A 25,987-nucleotide genomic window follows, 5' to 3' on the forward strand; every position below is an offset into this window, starting at 1 on the left:
CATGATTTTTTTTATGTTAATCCAAAGAGTTATTTCTTTCAGTGTACATAGCAACACTGATATGTGCACAATCCTGCCAGGAAAATTTAGTATTCTCTAAACTGCAGCTGGCGTTTTCCTGGCACGAAAAACAATCATCTCGCAGGGTCTCGTGTGATTTCCCATGATCTCGCGGGATCTGCCGTGATCTCGCTCGTCGCCTCCAGCACAAGATCAGTCTGGCTATAATGAATCGTGTTATCTCAACATGATTCAATTTCATAAACGTTAAGTTGATGAATTTCTTGTTTGTTCAACATGATTTTATCACGTTTTTGTTTAAAACATGAAATTATTGTGTTAAAAGTACATGATATTCTTTTATTAATCTAATAACCCCCTAAGTTCATTTTTTTGAGTGTAGTGTTCAAATCATAAACTACATGTAATGTCCTAAAATAAATGTAACGTCTAACTCTTGTCCTTGAGAGCTATGATCCTGCAACCTCTAGATCCATCTCTTCTACATCATCGCTAATTCAAATAAATGGTTCATTACTTGGTCTCTGTGGAGTTGAGTGACGTGCTCATGAGGGATTTCACTCATTTGATTCAGGTGTGTTGGAGCAGGCAGGCAGGACTGCATGGAAAATTATACCCAGGATACCCCTAAAAGGCTCTGCGTACAGTCCACTTAATTGCCCTCTTTTGGATTGACTTAAAGTTTCAACAATCACTCATTAATTCATTTGAATTAATTTTAATATTTGGTGTGTTTTTTTTTTCAATTGAGAAAACACTTATTTTCTTTTTTGCTACCTCTCAAGACGAAGTTGCCAGTCATAACATGGTGGACGTGCTGACGTGTCGTTACTAACCAGCAACAACGCTCCTCCGTGTTAGCCTCTTCTGATTGGCTAATCAGCTAACCCTTTGGTGCTTTACTGCTTGTAACCGTTACATTGCCCTCTGTTGAGCAGGAGTCCATTGTAAACCACAACCGTAGATCTCTATTTCTACGGAGCCTTTGTTTTACTTAGCTAGATAAAAGCGATCGAGGTCATCGTCCACCTGCAGCTCAGGAGTTTTTCTTTTTTATAAACGACATCTATTTTTAGCGTCTTTTAATTCATTGTTTGGCAAAACTAAGCGCTTTGAATTATCTTATTGTTCTTGTTTTAAGATCAGATGGCTTAGATTAGAGAGCTTTAAACGTCTCTCATCTGTTTTTAGGCACGGAGCCACCTACTGCAGTGCAGCAGCCGTTAGCCGCTAGCTGCTGCTAGAGAGAAAGGGGGGACTGCGCAAAAAAACCCACGGTCAGGATTTGTGCCTGCGTGACGTCATGGGGATCCACAGGGCTCTCTGACAGGACCGAGCAACGCCAAGCACCGATGGAAGAAGTGTGTGTGTGTTGGGGGGAGGATACATGATCGTCACCGTTCAGCCGGGCCGGAGGTGTCGAAGAGCGACTCTTTGCCACACACTGTCCGGTGAAGAAGCGATATAGGCTCGGAGATTTTGGCTTTGGTCCACCATGAGAGCGCTTCCCATCTGTTAAAGAGACTGCTACCACTATTTTATTTATTTATTTTTTCGTTAGAGAGAGAGAGGGAGAGAGAAAAAAAAAACACTCATACCCTGGGAGCGAGAGAGAGAAAAAAAAAGAGAGAGAGAAGGGATAAGCAGCCAGACAACAACTATACTAATCCCCGGGACGGTCACATTCACGGCGGAGGCTCGGAGCCGACAGAAATGAACAGGGGCCGCATGAACTGGATTAAATGATAGCGAATAAAGAGCCGCAGCGCACAAAGCGACCCTGAAGTGTTATGCCCGTTCGGCCGTGTGGTCTTTATTTGACTGGAAATGGGAGCTTTAACAAGCAGACAGAACATAGGCGTGGAAGAAGTGGATATTCCGTCCAATTCGGTGTATCGTTATCCGCCGAAATCTGGTAAGTCAACAACAACAGGTCGGCCTGGGGTGGGTTGCTGCTCCAAAGATCACTGCAGACGGTTTATTCTGAGCTCCATCAATAAACCTGGTTAACTAACGGGCCTGCAGAGCACATCCTAAACCATCATCTCCTAAACCATTAATGCTGCAGTTTCAGTTAAAATTATTCGTAGGACTTAAATAGCTTATTCTAGTTTATTTCCAGATGAATAAGAGTAAGATATCTGCAAGACAAAAAACTGTCCCTTTTCACTTTTTTCTAGCAGTGGCGTCACCATGAGATGGGCAAAGGGGGGCAATGGCCACTCATATAAATTGGATTCCACCTTTGTCAGATAATGGCATATGCATAAATGTTATGTATAAATTTATGAGAATCCTTGATAAGTTGCAACATTAATTATTTCACTTATTCATTCTGTTTTTGTCTTTTTTGAATAACTCCTTCCTGGCTCTGCCCTTAAATTAAACTAGGATCACTCATTTTGAATAAATAAAAAGGGGACATTTACTGTCTTGAAATCTTGGACATCAAATTTTGCAAAGGCTGACAAGAAGAAAAAGCACAATACACAAACATAATATTTAAATACTTGAAGCCTGAACCTACTCACAGGTTCTTTAACTTATAAGGAGGATCAACAATTTTTAATAAAACCTAAATTTCTACGATAACGACATATCTTACTAAAAATGTTGAAATTTATACAATTCTTCCTGACAGTGCTTTTTAGGTCACTGGTAAATGATAAGCTCTACTAAATATGGAATAATAGACTTAAAATGTATGATTTTGCTGGTATTTTTTTATAACAATTTTATTCCATCTTTTGATTTATGATTGTTGGTGAAAAGCACTTTGATCAAGTGTTGTTTTTAAATGTGCTATATAAATAAATTTGACATTGACATTACACAAATTCTCCCAAATCAACCCCTTTGTGACTGTGAAAATGGCGGAGGGAGAACCATGCTTCCAGTTCACAATTCTGGACTTCTTTGCGCTGGTCCATCATAACAAATATGAATGGTATTGAATGATGCAAATATTGAATTGATGACATTGAAGTTTGTGTTTCTAATGTGAAAAATAAAGTTTAATGAATACTTTTGGAAGGAATTATGCGATTAAAAAAACAACAGCACAGCAGTTGAAATGCCATGTGGCTCTTTATCTTTGCCACATCATGCTTAGCTTCTCCGCCCTGATTTAGGTTTAATCCTATTTTAGCCTCAAAAACGAGATCGCGTCTGAACACGTCAAGATATTACTCTTCGGAGCTAAGGCTACATCAGGCATAAAGTAACATGACATTTCTCTCAAATAGAGGTCTGAAACCTCAAAAGATAAATGTTGAATGCTATTTGTTCGTAAACCTGATTGCATAATTGTGTTCTCAAAAAAAACAAAAACAAAGCAGTGAAAGATAGAGGGATAAATGTTGATTTGTGGATGCCACTTTTGCCACGGCAGCTGGGTGAATCGGTAGCCTGAAGCAGAAGGTGATGGTGGCTGCAGCCAGTGAAACCGATCTGTCGGCCCCAGTTCCTGTCTGTGGGATCTGGTGACAAGGCCACTTTTCCCACCTGCTGTAAATAATAAGAATGTGATGAAGAGCAGAGACAAGCGGCTTCGTCAACGAGGCTTTTTTCCCCCTCCAGTGTGGATATGGCTGTCATTGTGTGGCAAAATTATCACTGAGAGAAGCTATAACTTTGTTCCCAGGTGGAAACCTCACTTGCTGGCTGCTTGTCATGAGTTGAGACGATGAACCACCATTACAGTCTTACGATATTAGCCTGACCTGTCATTAGAAAGCAACATGTCCATTAAAGTTGTTGTCCACCTTGAGTTTCTAAACATCTGAAAGGCTGCTTACCGACTTTTTTCTAATCTTTCTACATCAAAGACTGATTCATTTTCTTTTTTATATATAGTTTAATTCATAATTTAATTAAGGGACTAAAATATAAATCTGTATTTTAGGCTGTTTAGACTCATATTGGATCTGCTTTTTCAACTGATAGAACCATGTCTTTTATATCATGTTCTTTTAAACAAATTTTCTCACATCAAATAAATTTTTCATTGGAACAGCACCAACTCTATAAAAAGAAGGCACACCTCCCTTTAGATGTGAAGGCGTTGCTGTTTGAACAAACTCTGTCATTTTGCCTTCATTTTGTAGTTGGTAAATTATAGCAGTATGGGATTTCTGACAATGGTGTCAGTTCAACAAAAAGAGAAAAAAAAAATGCTGAAAATTGCCAAGGATTGATGAGTCAAAAGTAGTACATGCAAAGTCTGTAGTCTTAATTTGGATTAATTAAGAAAAAACAATCCTGACATGACAATTGACATAATCTTTTTGCTTTTTTTTTAATCTTTTTTTTTTTTTTTTACCATGGCTATAGTTTGTCCTTGGATTTAAGTTCATAGTTATTCCTTAAGGTTTATGGGTTTGAATTTTATGGTTTATTAAAGAACTGCAACGCCACAATCTATTTACCACAAAAACTAACCCGAACCAAACAATAGGAACATTTTCACCCTCTCTAACTAAGTCACTTATGTTCTTATCATGCCTTTTTAATTTTGTATTGTTTCAAATTGGTCTGAAAGTGATTCTCTCATTCTCTTTTTGCAGGGAGTTACTTTGCCAACCACTTCATCATGGGAGGGGAGAAGTTTGACTCCACCCATCCGGAGAGGTACCTGTTTGGGGAAAACACAGATCTTAACTTCCTGGGGAGCAGACCAGTAGCAGTGAGTTTCTTCATACTGCCAATTAATTATAAAGTCTACTTTGAGTGAAAAACAGTCTAGCTTTATCTTAATTTGTGGTTGTCAGGCTTTTTGTTAGTACCACCTCACCACGTTTGCTATTAATGACTATTTTTTCTTCATTTAAGCACATCTGTTTCTAATAATGTCAAGCGACGCTGTTTTTTAACATGTTCCTTGAAAGCTTGGGAACCACTATTTTAGCCCTGTTAGCTAATGTATTCATAAATAGTTGAATATATTAGCATGTATATACATCTATTTTTTCCCTCTGTCTGAAGTTAAATCCGACCAAACTTCTTTTGTTTTTAGGTCTATTAGAACAACCAAATTTATTCATATTGGCTAAATTCCACATTAATGAGAGAAAATGTCAGAATTATGTATTAATATCTGCAAAGTCACTGTACTGACTAGCATATTGATTTGTTCCTGCTGTGATGTCAAAGGGAGTTGCTGACTTTTTGACTTCTTCAAAGTCAATTAACACTGATTGAAATTTATTTCATCTCAATAAACTAATTAATCATTATCTGCTGACTCCATATGCAGTGAGACTGACAGGCGACACATTCTCTGGAGAGTTTGTTCAAACTCAATCAAGAGCCTGAAGGTCAAACTGAAGAGAGCTGCACAGTCAACGCGCTCTTGCCTGCAGAGGAGAGGCAGAATATGACACAGACGAGCTGAAGCTGATATAAAAATGCGTCTCTCCCAGCACCGATCTCAGCAGTGCTTCTGCTGTTTCTGACTGCGGAGGCTAAAATTAGGCGAACAGTCTTCCCTTGATTTCCTGAGTGTATAATCCTTCTGTGGGCTCACAGGATTCAGTGTAGGTGTTTTTTTCTTTTAATTGAATTTTATTTTTTGCATACGCGGTTTCTTTTTTAAATGCTTTACCAGCATTGTATAATGGTGTTTGGTTTCACAGACTTTAGCCGCAGTTTTGCTTTCTGTCTGCCGCACCACCCTGGCGCCACAAGTATGACAATGGCTCAGGCTATATTTATGGGTTTCTCCGAAAGTCATTCTTACACGACGCAAAAAGAAAATGGATTTTACGCCACAACAAATGAAATTGCAGAGCGGTTGATAAAAAGTAAACTCTTAGACGTTTCAAAAAGGAATAACAATAATTTTAGGGAAGCAATTGTTAGGGTATAGTCTGCAGTGAAGAAGATGCTTCATAACATTCAGAACAATTTTACAAACTGCTGCCATTGACCTCCTCTGGGTACCAACATACTCTGCACACTAGGAAGTCTACAGCAGATCTGAAAATATCAGTAAATCAAGTTTTTTTTATGTTTTACGTCCTTGTCAGTACGAACAGGTTTACTTCCTCAATGTTATGATGATATAGAACAATTGGACTCATTGGACTCATTGTTATCACAGAATGGATTTTATCATCCCCTGCTGATATTTTTGGCTTTATATGTCAGGTCAGCCTGTTTGGAAAATGGTCAGTGTTAAATGACCTGAGAGTAAATGTTCAAGTGAACATTACACATTGAAGACTTGTCCAAAAGCTGCATGTTACAAGAGATTTAAAACGTGACCCGTTTAGTGACTGTTTTCACAATGAGAACATGTACAGAAAGAAACTCATGATGCATTACATAATCTGTAACTGCAGGGTAAAAGGAGATGTGAAAAAGCCAAATCAAAATGGTTCCTGCCAAAAAATAAAATGAATTTAAGACGTGTTTGTGTTGCCGTATAAAACTAGCAAGACGAGTCTGTAAATTTTATCTTAGTGTGACTATGAACATAGTACAAGAACTTAACAAGAGCGAGACTACACATTCATCTCACAAGACCAGATGGTACAATTTTAGATTTTAGCTTCACAAGAAAACAACAAATAAGGTTTCATAACATTTTGCCCAAGTTCTAAGAAAGTAATTTTAGTTTCACAAATCAGTTTAAAAAAAGAGAAGGTTTAACTATTCACGAATCATGTTTGTATTGTTCCAATTTAAAGGTATTTGAAATTCTTGTGTTTTCACAAGTAAGTTTGTCTAAACATTCTGGTCTACAGGCAAAATTAAGTTCTTTGAAATAAGCCTTTAGATTAGCACTAATACGATCTCTAACAGAGATTTTGTGCCATAGATCCTATTATTCGCAGACAAAAAATAAAATAACCAGTTGAACTGCGGTAACTTATTGTTAGGATAAGTTTTTTTTTAATTTGCTCGTAATGTTGGGAACTTTATTTTTTATCATCAAAACCACTGCAGACATTCATGCTCTCCCCACCAATAGGTTTGGATCAAATGCCACAATGTCAGTTATTGCAATAACTTGGTCAAAATGTGTTAAAAACAAAAACAGAGCTGTAGGTTGCTGTACTGTGAGTTTTGTGACGTACATGGTTGCCTGTGAGGTTTTGGTGAATGGCCCGTTTCAGCACCAGCTCCTGTGTGTTTGTTTGTGTGGTTTGCAGGCGTGACTCCTGCTGAGCCCAGATGTGTAATAGTGCTGAATACGGCGTTATTCTCAGCCACACAAACACCCTTAAACACACGGGAGCTCAGATGAGGGGTTGTACTGTCGAGGTATCCCGACCACATCCTGCACGTTTCTTCTCCCGAGATCCTCGAACGACCCCAGCTCTCCCCTCGCGCTCATTCAGCAGCTTTTGGCTGCAGACACACAGAGAAAGAGTTGCTGGGAAAGAAACCAGAGACCAGAATCCAAAATAAATGATCTGTGTGGAGTTTTACGGCAAGCCATTTGAGTTAATATTTGATATCCTTGAAGTTTTGCCTACTGTTTCTTAACTTCTTAGCACTACTGCAGTTTGAAATTTGTTCACACTTATTCAATACTTTGCTTTAATAGTTAAAGAAAGCTGTTACTCGTAACTTAACATCACATCCCTGGGCAAGTATTGAATTTTGAAATATAAATTGTATAGGAACTTTGACTAGTGCAGCTAAAAAGTGTCAATAATTTAATTAGCACATATTGTGGGATTTTCTAGTTATGCAACAGGCCAAAATGAGCTTTTAGTGAACTAGCAAGCTGTTCTAGCCATTAGGGATGGGCATTTATCATATTATTTATCATTTATTGTGATGAATTTCTTATCATGATGAGAATTTTGATCCGTCGTTATCAGGATAAATACCAAATAATGACGTCTTAAGAATAACAAAACTGTCCGTATTGTCAGGATTTTTATCTTTACAATTTTCTCCACTGTTTTTTCAATGAGAGAATCAATAAATGTCAATAAATGTAAAATTTAATGCAAATCAGTGATGCAAATCACACTTCTTCACTTGTGTTCTAAAGAAGAATATTACAACTGGATATGTTTTTCAAGAGCATTATTTGTGATTGCTATACTATGCTGTCTCAGCTGCACAGTAGGCTAAAAAAGAAAACATTTTTTTTGTTATCACAATAGTAGCACAAAATATTGTGATACATTTTATTGTGATAAAAAAGATATCACATATCACCCACCCCTTTTAGTAACTTGGTATTCTTCAGGTTCACCAATAACTAGTAAGAGTATAAAAGCTTTAGTTTACTAGTTTACACTTGTTGGACAAATTCTTACTACTTAGTAAGTTTTGCCATTGTGGTTTAAGTTAAATATTCTAGCTGATATCAAGACTATGTATGTGAAGACTTGCCATAGTATTTATACCAATTTTACATTTTGTTAGTAGCTAAAGTCAATCACAAAGTCAATAAATAAATGGAGCCAGTTGGAAGAGGTGGTTTTCTTATCAAAGACCAATTTAGTGCTGTAAGAAACTCTGTTTGACCCTGGAATGTTTTTCTACACTCTGGTCCTGTTTAGTACAGAAACAGAAGAGACAAAAAAAGAAAAGCTGACTTGAAGTGTCAGCTTTGTCCCTGAAAAGACTCAATCTGAGCATTTTTTTTTAGCCCAGACTCAGCACTTGTCAGCACCAACTGCGTCTGTGCTGACCACCTAAAGCCCTTCGGCGTTGAGGTTAAGTCGGATAGAGGTCATTGTGCAAACCCTGAATTTGCTGCGGTCAAGAAGAAGAATGCTGGCCTGGCTTAGGAGAAAACAAAGTTCTCACCCTCCTCTGTCTCATAACATGTATTTTACATCTAAAATTTGTTTTCTGTTTTGTGTTCAGTTTCCGTATGCAGCTCCTCCACCTCAGGAACCAGTAAAGACGCTACGAAGCCTTATAAACATTCGGAAGGATACGCTGCGGCTCGTGAGGTACGCACATGTCATTAAACAACTTGTTCAGGGTTTGGTCAACCTTGCTATTCTTAGCAGGGTTGACCGAAGTAAAACTGATATTTTTAGAGGTTGTGTTGAATCATTCATGCTTTTCTGTAATGTTGACATGCAGATACTCAGAGGTAAACACAAGCTGTTTGACTTGTTTTAGAGCAGAACTTATACACATTAACATAAATATGTTAAAGACAAAATGTTGTTCTTCATCCCTATGGACTTTTTTGTTAGTTTCTTTTTGATGACTATATATTGCAAATTAAATCCCAGTATTTACACCCTTTGATTTTTTATTTTTTATTTTTTACAAACACCCACAAACTTAAATTTATTTTATTGGAGTTTAATTTGATTTTCAAATCAAATTAAACCCTATAATCAACTCCTGTTGCTGCAGGAGTTGAGGCACTTACTTACACTGTCACAATACAAATTATGCTGGGCAATAAATAGTCCCAGAAATTATTGTGATGAACGATAATTGATAACATCTTCAAATAATATATTGACAAAGGCATAATAATGCAAGTACACCTGTCAAATATCAGTGAACTATAATTTCGAAAGAACACTTAACACTGGAACTGGAAGACATTTTAAATATCCAAACTAAATAAACAAAACGAGAAATAAAATTGATTGCGAAGTGCAAACTAGCTACTTTGTACTGTGTGTCAAATGTTTGCAGCATTTTTCTGAGTAGCGACTCCGCAATAATATTAAAAAGCAAAAACTAAACAAACAAGCATGCAAATGTTAATTTGCAATGCAATTAATTGATTTATTGCTTATTGTGACAGGCTTAGTCTTGACATTTGTAACTTTTATTTTTGCACTTTTCCCACCTTTGTCCAGGTGTAGTGAGGACCTGAAGCTGCCAGGCGACGAGGCGGCGGGAAAGAACAGGGCGTGCTACAACGTAGAGTTCACCTTCGACGCCGACACACAGGTTGCCATCACCATTTACTACCAGGCCATAGAGGAGTTTCACAACGGAGTGCCAGTGTAAGTAACAGTGTGTGTGTTTCAGGGGAGCTGATGATGATGCTCTGCAACAGACCTGCTTCAGCTTTTCTTTTTACAAAGCCATTAAATATTTTTAGCTTTATGTGTTCAACTGAAAAAACCCAAAAGACAAACAGGTCTGCAATTTGGACTGCATTGATACATTCAGCTCGCAAAACAAGACACTTAAGAATGAGTTTTAGTGGAGTCCAAGTTTGATTTATTCTTATGTTGACATCTAATTCTAAATGCTTCAAAAACATTTCAATTTTTCACTTTTTAATTCAATTGTCACAAACTGTTTCATGTTGAATTATCCAAATTAAATCCGTCTATTTATGTTTTTACTCTGCGCTAGAAAGGATCAAAGGTAGTCGAGTCATTAATAAACTGTGAAACATACATTTAGCTTAACATTGGCAGAACGGTGCCATCTTTAGATTTTCATATTCATGCATGTTCTGCCAACCAGGTCCAGCTTTGCTTGAGAACGTTCTCCCTCTTGTTCTGAGTGTAGGCGTTTGCATATTTGGCATAAAGAGCCGTCTTTGATTTTCGTCCAAACGTAGGCGGGTGTTTCCTAATCTCCTCTTGACATATAGAAGTAAAATCCCTTAAATGCATCTTTCCCTCCTTTGATGGAAATGCATTTACGCAGAGTTTCTAGGACGTTCATGCAACCCGATGGCTTATTTAGCAGCTTCAGTGTACAGAAGCAGTGAGTTTTTCTTCCTGCTGACCCGTTGGTCCTCCTCTTTCTGCCCCCTTGCAGTTACCTGCCACAGGACAGCTCTCTGCAGTCGGAAACGGTGCATTTTAAGAGGGGAGTTTGCCAACAGTTCTGTCTGCCCTCGCACACCGTCAACCTCAGCGAATGGGCGGACGAGGAGGTAATCCGCCTCATACTGAAAACAGGCTCGTGTGAATCTGCAGGAGTGGGAAGGCGGCCTGTGCAGAATAACAAATGCTCCCTCTCCTCAGCTGCTGTTTGATATGGACAAGGAGATCTTCCCCATGGTCGTCCAGGCTGTCGTAGACGAGGGAGAAGGTAAGACGCTCTATCAAGCATCTTACCTTGATGCGTGATGGGTGGCGTGAAAAGCACTGCAGCAGAATTTGAAGCTAAGGCGATCCGCTGCGTTTTGTCTTTCCAGAACATTTGGGCCACTCTCACATCCTACTGGCTACGTTTGAAAAGGTAAAGCCAGGCTGTTTTATGAGTCAGAACCAGTGAGGCTGCAGGAACATAATGCTCTGACAGCTAAAAATAGGCTTTTGATTTCCAGTTTTCCAATGTCTGGGTGCTTGAAATCCTCGAAAAGAATTTCAGTCAGTTGTTTTCAAGGTTTGGAAAGTGCTTAATATTCAAAACTGCACAGTTTTGTAATAAAGTGCAATCAAATGTTTGATTTGTTAAACGTTATTTGGAGCTGAAACCAGATATTTTAACACACCTAGTGAAAAGACATTAGATGTGTTAAATATATTTTCTATTTTATTTTCATATTTTATTTTCACTGCCTGAAGTTAAATCGGAGTAAGCTTTTCTTGTATTAGGTCTGTTAGAATTACCACAATTATTTGTATTTGCAGAGACTTTTTTGTGTCACTTCTTTTGTATATTGTGTTTAAACAGAGCAGGAAGGTCATTTACCTGAACACAATCTGTTTGGATTGTTTCGTTGTAATGAATATTTATTATTCCTAATGGCTCAGTGACTTATATTTTATATGTTATTTCAGGACTTTTTGTTAAATTAGTGTTTTGCTGTCGGGCCTGTATCGGGTGTGTGTTAGAGAGACATTTCTAAACATATAGTTTTGTTGTATTTTAGTTTACCTTGTCTCTGCTGTAGAGTGTAAAATACTATTGCAAGATGTTATTAATAACAGTAATAAATAATATTTTTAACTCCAAAGTGTGGTGCTGGAAAAGTTTGGCATCTTACCTAGAAAATGTCTGAAAAGTGCTTGAATTTTACTGAAGGAAAAACGTAGGAACCCTGCACTGTAACAGCAACAAACTCTTTTAAATTAACACAATTCTTTGCCATGTTTTCAGCATATGGATGGGAGTTACTGTGTAAAACCTCTGAAGCAGAAGCAAGTGGTGAATATGCTTGTTTTTTTCTCCTCCCTTCCTTCCTCTTATTGTGTTGCTGTTTTTTAATACAAAATATAAGTTCCTGTTCATGCTTGACCCTTGAGAACGTCTGACTTTATTGTGTTTCTTTTCCCAGGTGGACGGAGTTAGCTACCTGCTGCAGGAGATCTATGGGATCGAGAATAAATACAACAGTCAGGAATCAAAGGTGGAAATAAAAAGACAAAAAGAATTAAGCCGTCTTTCATCTGAAATGACATGGCAGAAAAATACAACAAATTAGCGTAGCTGTCTACTTTGTTAGGACGGCTCTTTTAAAAGTCTCTCTCTTTTTTTTTTTTTTTGCCTGCAGGTGGCTGACGACGAGATCAGCGACAACAGCGCCGAGTGCGTAGTGTGCTTGTCTGATGTGCGAGACACCCTCATCCTCCCGTGCAGGCACTTGTGTCTCTGCAACGCCTGCGCAGACACGCTGCGCTACCAAGCAAACTGCTGCCCTATCTGCAGGCTGCGTGAGTTTACCTCGCTAAATGCTTTTTCAAGAAAGCGGCATCAACTGGCAAACTTCAAAATTCAATCAGCTTTTTATTTTATTGCAAGAATTCAAATTGCATTTGACAGATATCTATAGATATATAACCAATTTGTTAATTTCTGACAAAATCTTTGGGTTTGGGAGACTATTTGATCAACTTTACAGAAACGCAGTTTTGTTGCTTAGTTTGCATGCATTTTTGACGTTATTGTTGTATTGTTTTTATTTTCCTGTTAGCCTTTAGAGCTCTGCTGCAAATTCGAGCAATGAGGAAGAAGCTCAGTCCTCTGTCGCCCACCAGCTTTAACCCCGTCATCACCTCCCAGACGTCGGACTCGGAGGAACATTCGGTGAGGCGCCGCTGGAACAGGAAGAAGGAAATAATATCCATGTCCTACGCTTCTAGCTAACCTCCCTGGTGTTCTTGCAGCAGGCGTCCGAGCATATCCCGCCTGGCTACGAGGCCGTTTCTCTCCTGGAGGCGCTGAACGGCCCTCTGAACACGTCCTCGGTGGTTCCTCCTCCTCTCCATTCGGGTCCCAGCCACGTCACCGGGGTGCTGCCGCCGTACAGCAGCGAGCCCCACCCAGCGCCGACCCGATCCCTCTCGCCTCTCGACCAGTCCAACTCCAGTCAGGGATTAAAGCTAAAAAAGAGTGGCTCAAAGTGAGTCGATTAAAAACCTGAATCTTTATCGTTCAGATCTTTAAGACATCTTCAGTCAAATTCGTCAGAAGATGCAGTTCAGTAAAAACAAACCTTGTTGCAGAGTTGTTGGAATTCAGGCCAGCAAGAAGACCATTATAAAGAAAAATTTAGAAAATTTATGCAGGAGAAAAACTAATATATATTAATTTAACGTGTTTCCAAAAACTGTGTATAACAGTATTCCTATGCAGACTGACAAAGTCTGGATTTTGATTTAAGTATTTTTCATGTCTGGATAAATATGGAAAAGGAAAAAATAACGATGGAGAAATCTATCAACTGCAGCCCATATCGCATCCTTTCTCCCTTTCTTCCATTGTTCCTCTCTTGCTTATCCCCTTCATCATTTGCCTCCTACATCCATTCCTTTAGTTGATTTTTCTTTCTTTTCTAAAACAAGTATGAATCTTAAAATCCAGGAGAAAAAATGTACAAAAAGGGCAAAGCTTGTACTGCCATTTTAGGTCATCACATATATCTCATGTAATGAAAAGAAAATATTCAGAATCTGATGCAACTTTGTTTATTTTAGATCACTTTCCCAGAATTCCTCTGTGCTTCCGGAAGAGGAGGACGAGAAATCTTGCAGTGAATCGGATACGTGTCGTCCCAAACTGGCTGTGGACCAGCAGGAGGTGTGTTTCTGTGTCTGCATGTTTTATAAAGAATGTGAGAGGAACATGAGTTTGCGCTTTTGCTCTTGTGTGTTTTTTAAATATTGGATCACGCAGCACTGTAAGCTCACTGCTGTGTCTTCCAGTGCGGAGTGACTCCAGACAGCGAGAACCTGACCCTGTCCTCATCGGGAGCCATCGATCAGTCGCCCTGCACCGGCACCCCTCTGTCCTCCACCATCACCTCCCCTGAAGGTAGGTAAAACTACAGAGACACTCCAGCCTCAAGCTTTTCTAAACCTGAACCGGCAAACAGAAACATTCAAATCATTACCTTTAGTTGATAACAACAAAACATCTGTTGTTCATCAGAGTAATTTACATTTTAGAAATTGTTGCTATGCAAAACTCTGTCTTCATGTGACAGGTTGTTATCAGTTGTTTTAGTTGACAATTAATCTATTGATTACTCTGGCAATTAATTGATTAATCTGGTAAAAAAGCATACAAGCACATCCTGCAGAATTTTCATTTAAGCATATTTTATACAAATAAATAATTACATTTAAATTTTAAAATAAGAAATGTTTTAAATGTTTTATTTAGTGTACTTCTCGCATCAGCATGTAAAAAGCTCCGCCCTTGATTTAATTAAATCAATTATCAATTAAAACAAGAATTTAATTCAAAATTGCATCGCAAAAAGTGCTTAATGGGAGATTTAACAGGAGAATTTCAGCCATGTTAAGCTAAAACTTTGCCACTTGAGGAGTTCTGGGTAGAACATATTTGCAGACAAAAATTTTTTCCTTCTTCTTAAATGCAAAATGTAAATGTTTTTGTCTTACTTTGGCTTAATTACTGCTCTGACTGTGTTGTTTCTTTCTGCAAGTGGCTCCTATCAAACAGTGCAGTAAGCTCAGTTCTTTATCCAAATTACTTAAAAGTTTTCTATCTGGCAGATTTGATCGTGTTATTACCTTGCACCATTCACTCCTCCTGGATGTAGCGGCAGTAGTTGTTGTAGTTGTGTTGTTGTTGACCTTACAGCAATTCCTCATACAGAGCATATGCACGTAGCAACAGTGACGAGAAAATCCTCTTAAACAGGAAGAAACGCCACGTAGAGTCTGGCTCATCAGAATCGACTGGGGGTTTGAGAAGACAGAGCGGAAAGACAAAAAGAAACAGAAGAACTGATGTACAAGTACTTTTAATGAAAAGTGAAAAGCTTTAGCAGGAAAGGAAGAAGGTTTAGTTTTTTACCAGCATTATCTCAGCCGATACTCTCCATCAAGAAGGTGCCACATCCAAACAGAACGCCAGAGATGGTGTAGCTTCCTTGGAAAGAAAAAAAAAATAAAACATACAATTATCAGTTGAAATTACATAAAATAACGCAAATTGGAAAGTAGTAGAAAACCCCCCGGTAAAGAACAGTTATATTAGAGATTTCTCAGGATAATCTTAGAATGAGGCATGAGAGAGGCAGAGCCAGGGACAACAGAATTGATGAAAAATTAAAGATTTGATGTCCTGGAACGATCCTGCCCTTAACTTATTTAAAATACTGCGGTGGGACCTTAAGAGACCTACCTGTGAAGACATGATCTGAAGTAACATTGCAAAGAGGAGTGAGTCAAAATTCCCTCACGCAGATGAGAGAGGCTGTTAAAATCAGATGGGAAATGAGAGGTCATTTGCTAAAGGTGGTTTTACAAGCTGCTGAATCATGTGGTGCACCAATGTTCCCCCATGATTGGTTTTAAATGTCAGCTGGTTTTGTGGCAGACGTTAAAAATATCACAGCAGGACAACAATTCAGTAATGACAGGTGACATTGGCAGAACGAGGTCATGAACAACAAAGTTTTGACCTGTGCTGTACAAACGGATCGATAAAGCTTCCTCCGTATGATGACTGAACTCAGCCTTATGGTGCATTCACACCAGCTCTGTTTAGTCCGCTTTAACCCAACTCTAGTCTGTTTCCCTATAAAGTCTGGGTTCGCTTGGGGAGTTATGAATGTGCAATCGAACTCTACAAACTCTAGTCCACCTACAAACCTGCATCTCGGTTTAGTTGAAGCGAACTCTTGTGTGGTTCTTAAGCGACTGCATATGTGGATGCAAGCAGACTGGAGACTGATCCAAAAGCAGGAAGCAAACCATTGCACAGTGCATTCTGGGTAAATCCAGTCAAAACAAATGCAAGGGTCTAACTCTAGTGGGAAAAATTGCTTGTGGTCTTTTACCAAAGACATAAAAGAAATCCTTCCACTGCAAAAATTTGACACCACTTCATTTTTGTTTACATTTTGTGAAGAACGAAGCTTCTTTGGAGGCTTTTGGGTTGTTTTCTTCAGTGGTTCTTGGTGCAGCGCCAAGGAGGCAAGGAGATAGACAAGTTTTTCAATTAGTTTGGATCGTTTGTCACAGTGCAGTGTGAAAGTGAACTGCATCGACAGAAAATGCAACAAGCATTGCAGTTTTGAACAGAACCTACGGGACTATCAGGTCCCGTAGGTTCTGAAAACACTATAAGAGAGAGCGTGAGTGTCTTCATGATCCGGGGGAGCTCATAGTGGAGCCACTGCTTCTCTGCATCAAAAGGAGTCTGTTAAGGTGGTCCAGGCATCTGATCTGGATGCCTCCCTTTGGAGGTTCTCCAGGCACATCCCTCGAGGACCAAGGCATTTTTTTGTGTTTGCTGTTGAGAGGAAGAACAGATCCTTGTTTTTGTTGAGGTTAAATTAAATATACTCTGGATATAAAGTAGAAAATCATCCAAATCTTGAGCAGGTCCATCACTTGTATCTCCTTCTGTCCATCAGACCCGGTGAGCAGCAGCCTGGCCCAGTCAGTAATGTCCATGGCCTCGTCCCACTCGCAGCACTCTCACATCAGTGCTGACACCATGTCCTCCATGTCAGGGTCCTACCTGGCCGGGGCCGAAGCGGAGCCTGCGGGGGCCGACGAGGTGGGCGAGGTGGACGGCGAGGAGGACCGAGACGCTTCCATGGAGAGCCGAGCTGCACCGCACCAGGACGGGGTGAGTACGAAACGAGAACAGAAACGGCTGCATGACGATCCTGCTTATCTGAAAGAATCTTGAGATTTCCCTTTTTCCTTTATTCAGGAGTTTTCTAGGGAGTCGAAGGGACACAATTACTCTATGGCTGTAGAGGAGCAGGATTCAGAGGTCACTGTAACACAAACACAGGCAGAGTCACTTGAGTTCCTTTTCAATTTCACATTTTACAGAATTTTGCTTTCTTGTTTTCTTTCAGGGAAATGATGTAACAGAAGAGGATTGCTCCTCTCCTTCAAATGGGAAAGGTAACTATGAGACTAATCCCTCACCTTTTGCCCCAAAGCAGCTCACCTCCCTCTGCATTTGTTACTCTTCAGTCATGAAGACAGCGTATGTTCCTTCTCATTAAATATTTAATCATCCGGACAACCGACCTGCTTGTGCATCTCTAAAAATAATGAGAAAACAAACAATGTACTTGCAGTGGCATCGTTTGTCCTCTAGATGGTGCTATCTATGTTTCAATTCAATGGTTTTGTCTGAATAAGTCTAAATCATCTGAACTGGGGTGAATATTTAGGTATTTTAATCACAATAAGCGCTTGCTTTGATCGTGGTTTTCATGCTAAAAACAACAATCAATTTAATCCCTGATTATATTTAAATCAAATTGATTCTAACAGGGTTAAAAAGGGACAAAAGGGCTGCTTTAGGTTTCCATAATGATAACTAATGGTTATCATTAAGTCTGCTGTCTTGCTTTTTTTCTTTGTTCTGCATCTTCATGATTATGGAGGGACAAAAGTGCCACCATTTTTGTTTAAAAATTTAAATAAACACCCAGATAAACTAGGGTGTTTTCACACGTGTTTGATTGAGGACCAAAATTGAAACATCTGTTGCATTTTCATTTGGTGTGGTTTGCTTTCACAATGCACTGTGTCATATGATCCAAACCCTTTGAAAAATGTGTTCCTCCGCTCACCTGTGGAGGCGCTGCTCCAAGAACCATTGAAGGAAACAACATGAAGACCTCTGAAGAAGACACTAAGGGCAACTTCCTTCTTCACAAAATGTAAACAAAAACGGATGAGTTTGGATTTTAGCAGTTGTAGGATTTCTTTTTTGTCTTTGGCAAAAGACCAACAGCAATTTTTCTGCTAGCTCTACACACAGAGGTGTTTTTGGTTGTATTTACCCAGAATGCACTGCACTAGAGTCTGCTTCCTGCTTTTGGAGCATTTTCTGGTCCACTTGGTGTTCACATACACATTCGAACCATGTAAGAGTTCATTTTAACCGCACTGAGATGTGGGTTTTTAGGCAGATCATAGTTGGATTGCGCATTCACACTTCCCCAAACGAACCGGACTTTCCAGGCAAATGAACTAGAGATAATTTAAAGTGGACCAAACCTGGCTGGTGTGAATGCTTCCTCAGTTTGTCACAGATTGTTTTCTTTTAATTATTGTATTTACAAAAAGTATTTATATTCATTTCATTATTGAATAAATAAATGAATAATGATTCATTTATTTAATGGTGGGCAGCAGACGATCTATTGTATCCATCCGACAATGTCAGTGGGCGGGCCCAACACGGCTCCAGTCAACTTGATTGCTCTGAAGTGAGCTTGCTGTACATCTAACGTTAAAACACAGTAATAATTTGAATTATTTTATGGTGAATTATTGCAGAGGAGGCATGTAGTGAATTAAATACATTCTGAAATGACATGGATTTCACGTTTATCATTTGTTTTGCAAATTACTGACACATTTATATAATTATGGATAACAGAATTATATTAAAATTTCTTAAAAATTATATATATAAAAGTAAAGATTAATTCATCCATTGGATTTTTCTTCTTCTAGCTCTCTGTGCTACATATATTTTTTTTATGTGTAACAAAGGTGGAATATGTTTTTTATTTCAGTGTTTAATCAGAAAACTGCTCCTTGTTTGTGTGTGTTTGTGAGTGAGGACAGTGAGCGACTGAAGGTTAGTCAAACGGTGGGCGTGAGTCGGGGGGTTCGTGGAGTTTAATGCAAACATAACGAGGTTAGCTGTCAAACTGACAGCATAAAACATGTTTATGTAAATTAGCTTCTCTGTAAATGGTATTTTTTGTGGGTGTTTGTTGGGACCTAATGACCTTCCAGGTTGAGTGCACCTGTGCAGCCTGTAAGAGAACATGTGGATTTGAAATCACGTGTGTGTGTGTGTGTGTGTGTGTGTGTGTGTGTGTGTGTGTGTGTGTGTGTGTGTGTGTGTGTGTGTGTGCGCATCTATGTGAGTTCTTGCAGATAAATCCTGAATGCTTCCCATTGGTTTTGGAAAATGGACAGAAACACTGTAACCTTAGTCAACTTGTGAGGACTTATGTAAAGTCAATAGAGACAATAAACTGAGGATGTTTGTTTAAAGGCTGTGAATTCATGCTCAGTTTCATATTCATAGGTGTGTCCATGGTCACCATTCAGGGCGAGAACAAATTGGGTTTTTTACACTTTTTAAGCTACAAATATTCACTGACTTTTACTGGGTTCTGCAGCTGTTTCTGAAAAAAAAGACACATTTTTCTAAACCAGAAGCCTTCACATGATGTAGGTCTAGAGCACTTTCCTTATGACTTCTCTGAGAAAATCTGACTATTGTGTTTAATTAAAATCTTAAGTGTTTAGTAGCGAGAGATAAGAAAAAAACAAATAAAATCTTCTGGTTGTCTCACACCCCTAATTAATCACAGGCATGACTCAGCATGTTGTGGAAAATACATTTTAAATAAAGCCACTTACATCTATTTATTGTTATTGAAAATTGCTGATATTGAGTCCTCACTTAGGAACACCATCCACTCTGAGGAGTTTAGTGCTTAAAAAACACAGGTTTTCAGTTTTCCCATTAATCAAGTTGTACATTGATTAACTCTGGTCTGCAGACTATCTCTCACACATTTCTTGTTTTGTCCAAATTATTTCAAAGTAAAACCTCTGTAAAAAAGGAATCACTTTTCTTGGAAGAGCTGTCGGTTTTATCTTTAAAGGGGGAAAAAATGACACATTATTTTATTCAACCAATATAATATTTCAAGCCCTGGGTTGAATGTTAAAACTATTTGACCAGAGAGAAATAAAGTAGAAGGAAATGGTGCTTAAAACTTTCAATCTGATTTGAATGTTTAGTCAGAAAACGGTCAGCTCCTGTTCTGTTTTGTCAGTAATGTGTTTCCATATTGCATCATATTCATACATTTTCTTGTTCTAATTACATCTGACACCCATTGGATACATTATGAGATCCATTTTAGAGTGTAAATGCTTTGTTTTTCCTGTCATAGAGGAAAGTTGCTGATATATGTAGAGTGTGAAGCAGAAGGCCAAACTTAAAACACATTTGGTCTAAACTGAGTCCACACCCTGTGATCATTTAGCAGAAAACCTTCTAAAGATGGCTTTTAGATTTGTAGCTTATCTCCAGTTTCCATATTCACCAGATATTCTTCTGATTGTTGTTTAATCATTCTCCACTCCAGCATGGCCTCGTTCCTCCTCCCTCCTCCTCCTCGGCCTCCTCCTCCTTCCTGCTCGTCTCACCCCTCTTCCCTCCCACCTCCACCCCCCCTCACGCTGTGCCTGGCTGCTCTTGTTTGACCTTTGCCCTCGCTTGCAGGTGGGCGGAGCAGGTGTCCAGAGTTGGCCAATAACAATCAGGGCGTCGCCCACTGTGACACGCCCTCTTTGGGGTTGGATAATGAGCAGGCTCCCGACAGCCGATTCGCCGGTGAGTGGCAACCTGTCGAACATGGACCAATGAGAGCTTGAGGATAGAGGAAAGGAAAAGTGAGAAGTGCATGACTCGGCAGCCGCAGTCAAAAGTGTAAACTTTAAATAAAAAGGAAGTTACTAAGAGGGGTTTTATAGCAAAGCATGAAGATCTAGTGCCTTACTTCTTCTCTTCATCCCTATCCGTCGGTGTTGTGGTTACTCTAGTAATTCATTTTCCCAGTACTGATTCGCTGTGCACTGTTTCCTTCCTCTTCCTTTGAGCCGAAGCCCTGTGTGGTTGTGAGCGGGAGCATCTGTCGGGTGTCCGATGAGCGATTTCCGCATGCAATCATTAAAAAACAAATTGTATGAAATTGTGTGCGTGTATGTGTGTGTGTGAGTGAAACTGGTATTTCTCGGTGATTCATGTTCGGTGTCTGCCAGCTCTGAGCCGCTTTGCAAAAACATCTGCACATCCCGTTGTCATCCATCATTCTGACCCCTCCATTCTTTCCCCCAACCCTCCTGTTAGAAGAGCTGAGGGTTCTTGGTTGGAGTCTGACTTAGTTTACAAGTGCAATGTTTACAGCCAATGATCAGAAATTACAATAACAAATAAAAAGTGAACACAAATGTTGGTTTTCTGAAAATAATGTGTAGTATATGGATGAAACACTCCGTTCGGGCTCCTTTTGCATGAATTACTGCAGCAGTGCAGCGTGCCATGAAGGCATTCAGTTTGATTTTCAAGTGGAATGTAAAAAAATACACTACTTTCAAAAAGTTTGGTCAGTTCAGACTCTTCTGATGTTGTGTAAGTGGCCTAATACAAGTAATGTGACAGTTGTTGCCCAGTTCCTACTGTCGAAGCTCCGACTCAGCCTTTTAAATCTCCAGTAAACTTTTAAAAATCTACTTTCAACTGAAAGCTGCTGCCAGCACACCTTTTTATACAGCAGTTTTTCCTTCCACTGAACTTTCCTTCATTATAGTGGGTTGCAACAATCTATGTAGCGCCTGCTTGATTAAAAAAGAAAAGTCTGCTTAACCTTTCAACTTATGAGTCTTCTCCGTGATTGTCTAGGCCAATATAATGTAAAACAATAGCATTTCTGTTGGCTCTGTTTCAGCTGCTATATGGATTAAATATGATTTTTTCCTTAAACACAAATTTTGATTTGCACTGTACGAGTTCAAACTTCCCCAAAACCTTCAGCTTTGCATCTTTCTTGATTTTCAACCCTTCCGCTCTCGAGCTCCCAGATTCCCCTCATCCCCACGATGATGTTTTATGCTGAACGCTGTGACATGTTTCCTACTTGTGTGTCGTAAAAGTTCTGTTATTTCTCTGTTTCTCTCCTTCTCGATCCTGCCATCATTGTTCTCATCCTCTTCTGTTTTTTCCTGAACATTGTTTCCTCTCCTGCCTCCCCCCCCATCTCTCTGTCTCTTCTTCGCCATCTTTATTTCCTCTTTGGCTCTCTTTCGGATGGACAGATGAGGATTCGTGCCCAGTGCACATTGAGGACTAGGTATGGAGTCATGGTTAGATGAAGGATTAAACATCAGGGGGATTTTGGAGTTTTATTTTTCCTATTTGTACATAGAAACAAAATTGTAATATGAGTGATAGTCACAACCGTGGGACTTTTTCACATTTTAACCTGATTTTAGCTTTTCAAAATAGTTTGCAGGTCTCCATCATCCAATTCAACTGTAAAAGGTGGTTTTATAAAGTAATGAAAGCAATTTTAGGTGTTTTTTTTAATCTATTTACAATCAAAACATACTTACTTTTCTATCTTTACTAGGTAAAGAAATTAAAGGATATGCTGTACCAACTGATAAAAGTGATTTTAACAAACAGTTGCACAGTGTGGGTCTAAATGTGGATAAAACATGTGTCTTTAATGTGCTCCCATAATGTGTAGCATGTGTTTAATAGGGTGGAAAATGTAAAATTCACAGTTTTCTGCTGCATCTTGATGCAAACGCCACGCTTTATGTTGATAACGTAGTGTGAGTTGAAGCAACGCCACCATTTAAGTAGCGCTCGCATTGACTTTGTAGCATTTGCCACATGACTGAACCTGAAACAATTAATCAAACTAGTCGTGATAAATCAAGTATTGAAATTATCGTAGTCTAATTTAGTAATTGATTAATCGTTTACTGGAGTATACAAGCTAAAAAAAAAAAAAAGCTAAGGCAGGTTTTGCTGTCCAGTTATTGATCGGGAATTCCAACAAATAATCAACAAATCAGTCCCACACTGTGTAGATGTTAAGTCAAGCACTTCTAACATGTTAAAAGTATTTTTAGCTGCAGATGCATTCCTTGGTACAAATGATCAAGCAAACATTAAAGGAATGCTATGTTGATGCGTGTTAGGTAATGAAATGCTTATTTCATTACGATGATATAAAAAATGTTTATTTGCATTTTTTATATTACATCTAATTCTGAAAAAAAGTGGCTAAATATAAAATCTGCAGAATATTTCAGTTTTTTTTATCTGATTAATTGATGAATCATTAGAATAATTGATTACTAAAATAACGGTTGTATATTTGCGTCTTCTTGCGTCGTTGTAATGCAAGGCTCATTTGTAGTGGTGCAGAAGGGAATGTTCAGGTTAAATTATGCAGCAGACTCAAACCCTTTTCTCCTGTGAGAAATCAGTTTACTTTGAAATTAAAATAGGTTTTTCCTCTAACAGTCTTCAATCTGTTCTGTCTGCGTTGATTATTTAGTGTAGAGATTGAAAGAAAATTCAGCACAGTATGACTGGGTGATGGAGTAATCGTTCTGTTTTTCAGACTTCATGTATCTCGGGGGCTTCAGGCCTGCTCTCGATCCGCTCTCCCACCACATCTCCACCAGCAACATTAACCTGGCGGAGCAGGCGGCGGAGAACAGGGAGGGCCAGAGTCCCAGACATCCCCGCCGCGGACCGCTCATCGTGTAACCAGTCTAAACCGCCCCCCCCAGTCAGCCTCCCCTACCCCCCGCCGCCGCCCCGCCCATTGGACTGTGGGTCCCGACCATCCGTCTCAAGATTTCTGCCGCCGCTGGAAACCGGCTGGAGTAAAACGAGGAAGGAAGAGGAATCACATTTCACACTGTTGGTGCACTTTTACCACGTGTTTCCCTCGTTTCGTTGTCAGTGACTATATCTGGGAATGATTATCCTTCTGCTATTTTCTTATTTATTACCTGTAATGAGAGCTCTGTATTGTGTTAGTGTCTTTAGAGAAATACATGCTGCTCCTCTTTCTCTACCTTCTTCCTTCCTTCCTACTGATCTACCAGCCAAACAGTCAGGGGCTACTGTGATCGGCAATCTGATTTATTACTACTAACTTCTTCCTCTGTGTCAGAAACTGTGCTGTGAGTGAGTGGTGGGACACTTTGACGCTAAACATCATCTCTCACTGGAGTCAAACGACGCTGACCCCTCGCTTCGGATCAGGGACCTTCATTCTCAACGTTTGCATGCAGCTTTTCACGATTTTCCTTCCATTCTTCGCCACACTTTAGAAACTCCTGAATGTAAATTTAGAAGAAGAAGAAGAAGATTTTTTGATGGCTGAGCCAAGAAATGGTGGCCAAAATTAACCTGGAGAAACAGACATATAAGGTAGAATGTAGAACAGCGACGGTGGATTTCATTGAAAGGGGATCATTCACACTTTAAATCTTCAGTTAAACTGAAAATAAATCCAAACTTTGATACACACAACCTTCCATCTCCATCCTCTCCTTCATTTTAGCATGTCAGTATTAATGCGGTGCAACAGCAAGTACGACCAAGCAATAAAAAAAAAAAACAACCCTGCACCTCCATCTTTTCACCTCCTGCACTAGTTCTTAGAGCGGACTGTGTTTGCACTTCAAACCTTTCAGTATGTTCTGATTGTCTTCTCCTACTTTGATGTTGCCATTATGAAGGGAATCACAGCGAGGAAAACCTCCTGCAGGGCATTTGAAAATGATGTAGCAAGGATTTTCCTCCACCCTCGTCCTCCCCCAGAAACAACCTCTCCAATCTTCCCGATCCGCCCTCCTCCTCTCGTTTGTGAGCCTTTAGTTGTTTTTGGTTTTGTAAAACTTTTGATGTATAATTCACCTGTTGTCAAATCGTTTGTGTTTTAATTTGTTGCAGAACACTGTGCTGTTTCTTAGAATGTGGATGAAAATATGTGAAAATTTCACAAAGAGGTTTACATAATCGTGCAAACTTAACGGATAACTCAAGAGGAACAATATCTACAATTGATGCACTATTAGCAGACTCCTAGACGACACTTTCCGGTGCATGAGGTGATGACAGAAGCAAGCATGTTAGTCTAGGTCAGCCTGCACCCTCCTGTAGACTTGATAATGGACCACTGCACAAATCTGAAGCAGTACCATGTCTTTCTGTCGTGTTGCATTTCGATTGTTGGCGCCCTGTTTCTATTGGCCTGCTCAGGTCAAGACTTCTGCACTACTATAACCCAGCTGCAAACAGTTACGTGATCACAGTCTGAATGTGCAGACAGAGCTGCTTTCTGGCACCAGTCTCAGTATGATATCACAGGAAATTCACAAAACCCCACTTTTCTAGAGTGACAATGAGAAATAGACTTAAACAGACAATAAAGATTTTGCAACTAAACGACCCGAGTGATTTTCTGTGTCCTTTTCATTTTTTTCTTCTGAAATGTCTCAGTGATACTGACCTTGCAAATGGAAATGCATGTCATTAAATTAAAATTGAAAAGTACATTTATTAAGTGGAAACTACATATTATATAGATTCATGATGCAGATTGATTTTTATTGTTGATTTCTGTTCATTTTAAGTAGATGACTAAATTTGTTTCTTGGAAATCAGAATAAATCAAATTTCTTTGTATAGGACATTTCAAGGCAGTTCAAAGTGTTTTACATCATAAAATCACAAAAATCAACAATTGAAACTTTTCCCGTCATTACACATTTGGCAAAATTTGTAATTTATTTTTAATCAATAAATGGGTAACACTTTATTTGAAGGGGGGGGGTGAATAAGACTGTCATGACACTGTTATAATCATGACATAGCACCTGTCATGAACATGAATAAGCCTTCATGAATATTTATGACTGTTGTCATAGAGCGTCATTCGGTAAATTATGACACTTGTAATACAAAGTTGACATTATTCAAAATGTCTTTGTTATGACAACTTGACATTAACCAAGAAATCATTACTGTTTAAACTTTA

General features: G+C 39.1%; 1 protein-coding gene across 3 annotated transcripts; it reads left to right on the forward strand.

The window, feature by feature from the left end:
• The first annotated feature begins 644 nt into the window (after window positions 1-644).
• Window positions 645-25,395, forward strand: rnf157 (ring finger protein 157). Of its 3 annotated transcripts, none has more exons than XM_015003071.2 (19): window positions 645-1,936; window positions 4,587-4,705; window positions 8,857-8,945; window positions 9,822-9,971; window positions 10,744-10,861; window positions 10,953-11,019; window positions 11,126-11,169; window positions 12,034-12,081; window positions 12,212-12,283; window positions 12,428-12,587; window positions 12,848-12,960; window positions 13,041-13,276; window positions 13,851-13,953; window positions 14,079-14,187; window positions 16,766-16,983; window positions 17,071-17,133; window positions 17,222-17,270; window positions 20,641-20,751; window positions 23,555-25,395. In XM_015003071.2, exons 1-19 carry the CDS (start codon window positions 1,849-1,851, stop codon window positions 23,701-23,703), a joined length of 2,106 nt encoding a protein of 701 aa, XP_014858557.2. In that variant the 5' UTR covers window positions 645-1,848; the 3' UTR covers window positions 23,704-25,395. The 3 variants fall into 3 exon arrangements, with proteins under 3 accessions (XP_014858557.2, XP_014858560.2, XP_014858558.2); XM_015003074.2 differs by having other exon boundaries at window positions 16,865-16,983; XM_015003072.2 differs by having other exon boundaries at window positions 13,044-13,276.
• The last annotated feature ends 592 nt before the right edge of the window (window positions 25,396-25,987 follow it).

Source organism: Poecilia mexicana, unplaced genomic scaffold, assembly GCF_051168715.1.
Source record: "Poecilia mexicana isolate PSO_F unplaced genomic scaffold, ASM5116871v1 scaffold_19, whole genome shotgun sequence".
Taxonomy (NCBI): Eukaryota; Metazoa; Chordata; class Actinopteri; order Cyprinodontiformes; family Poeciliidae; genus Poecilia; species Poecilia mexicana.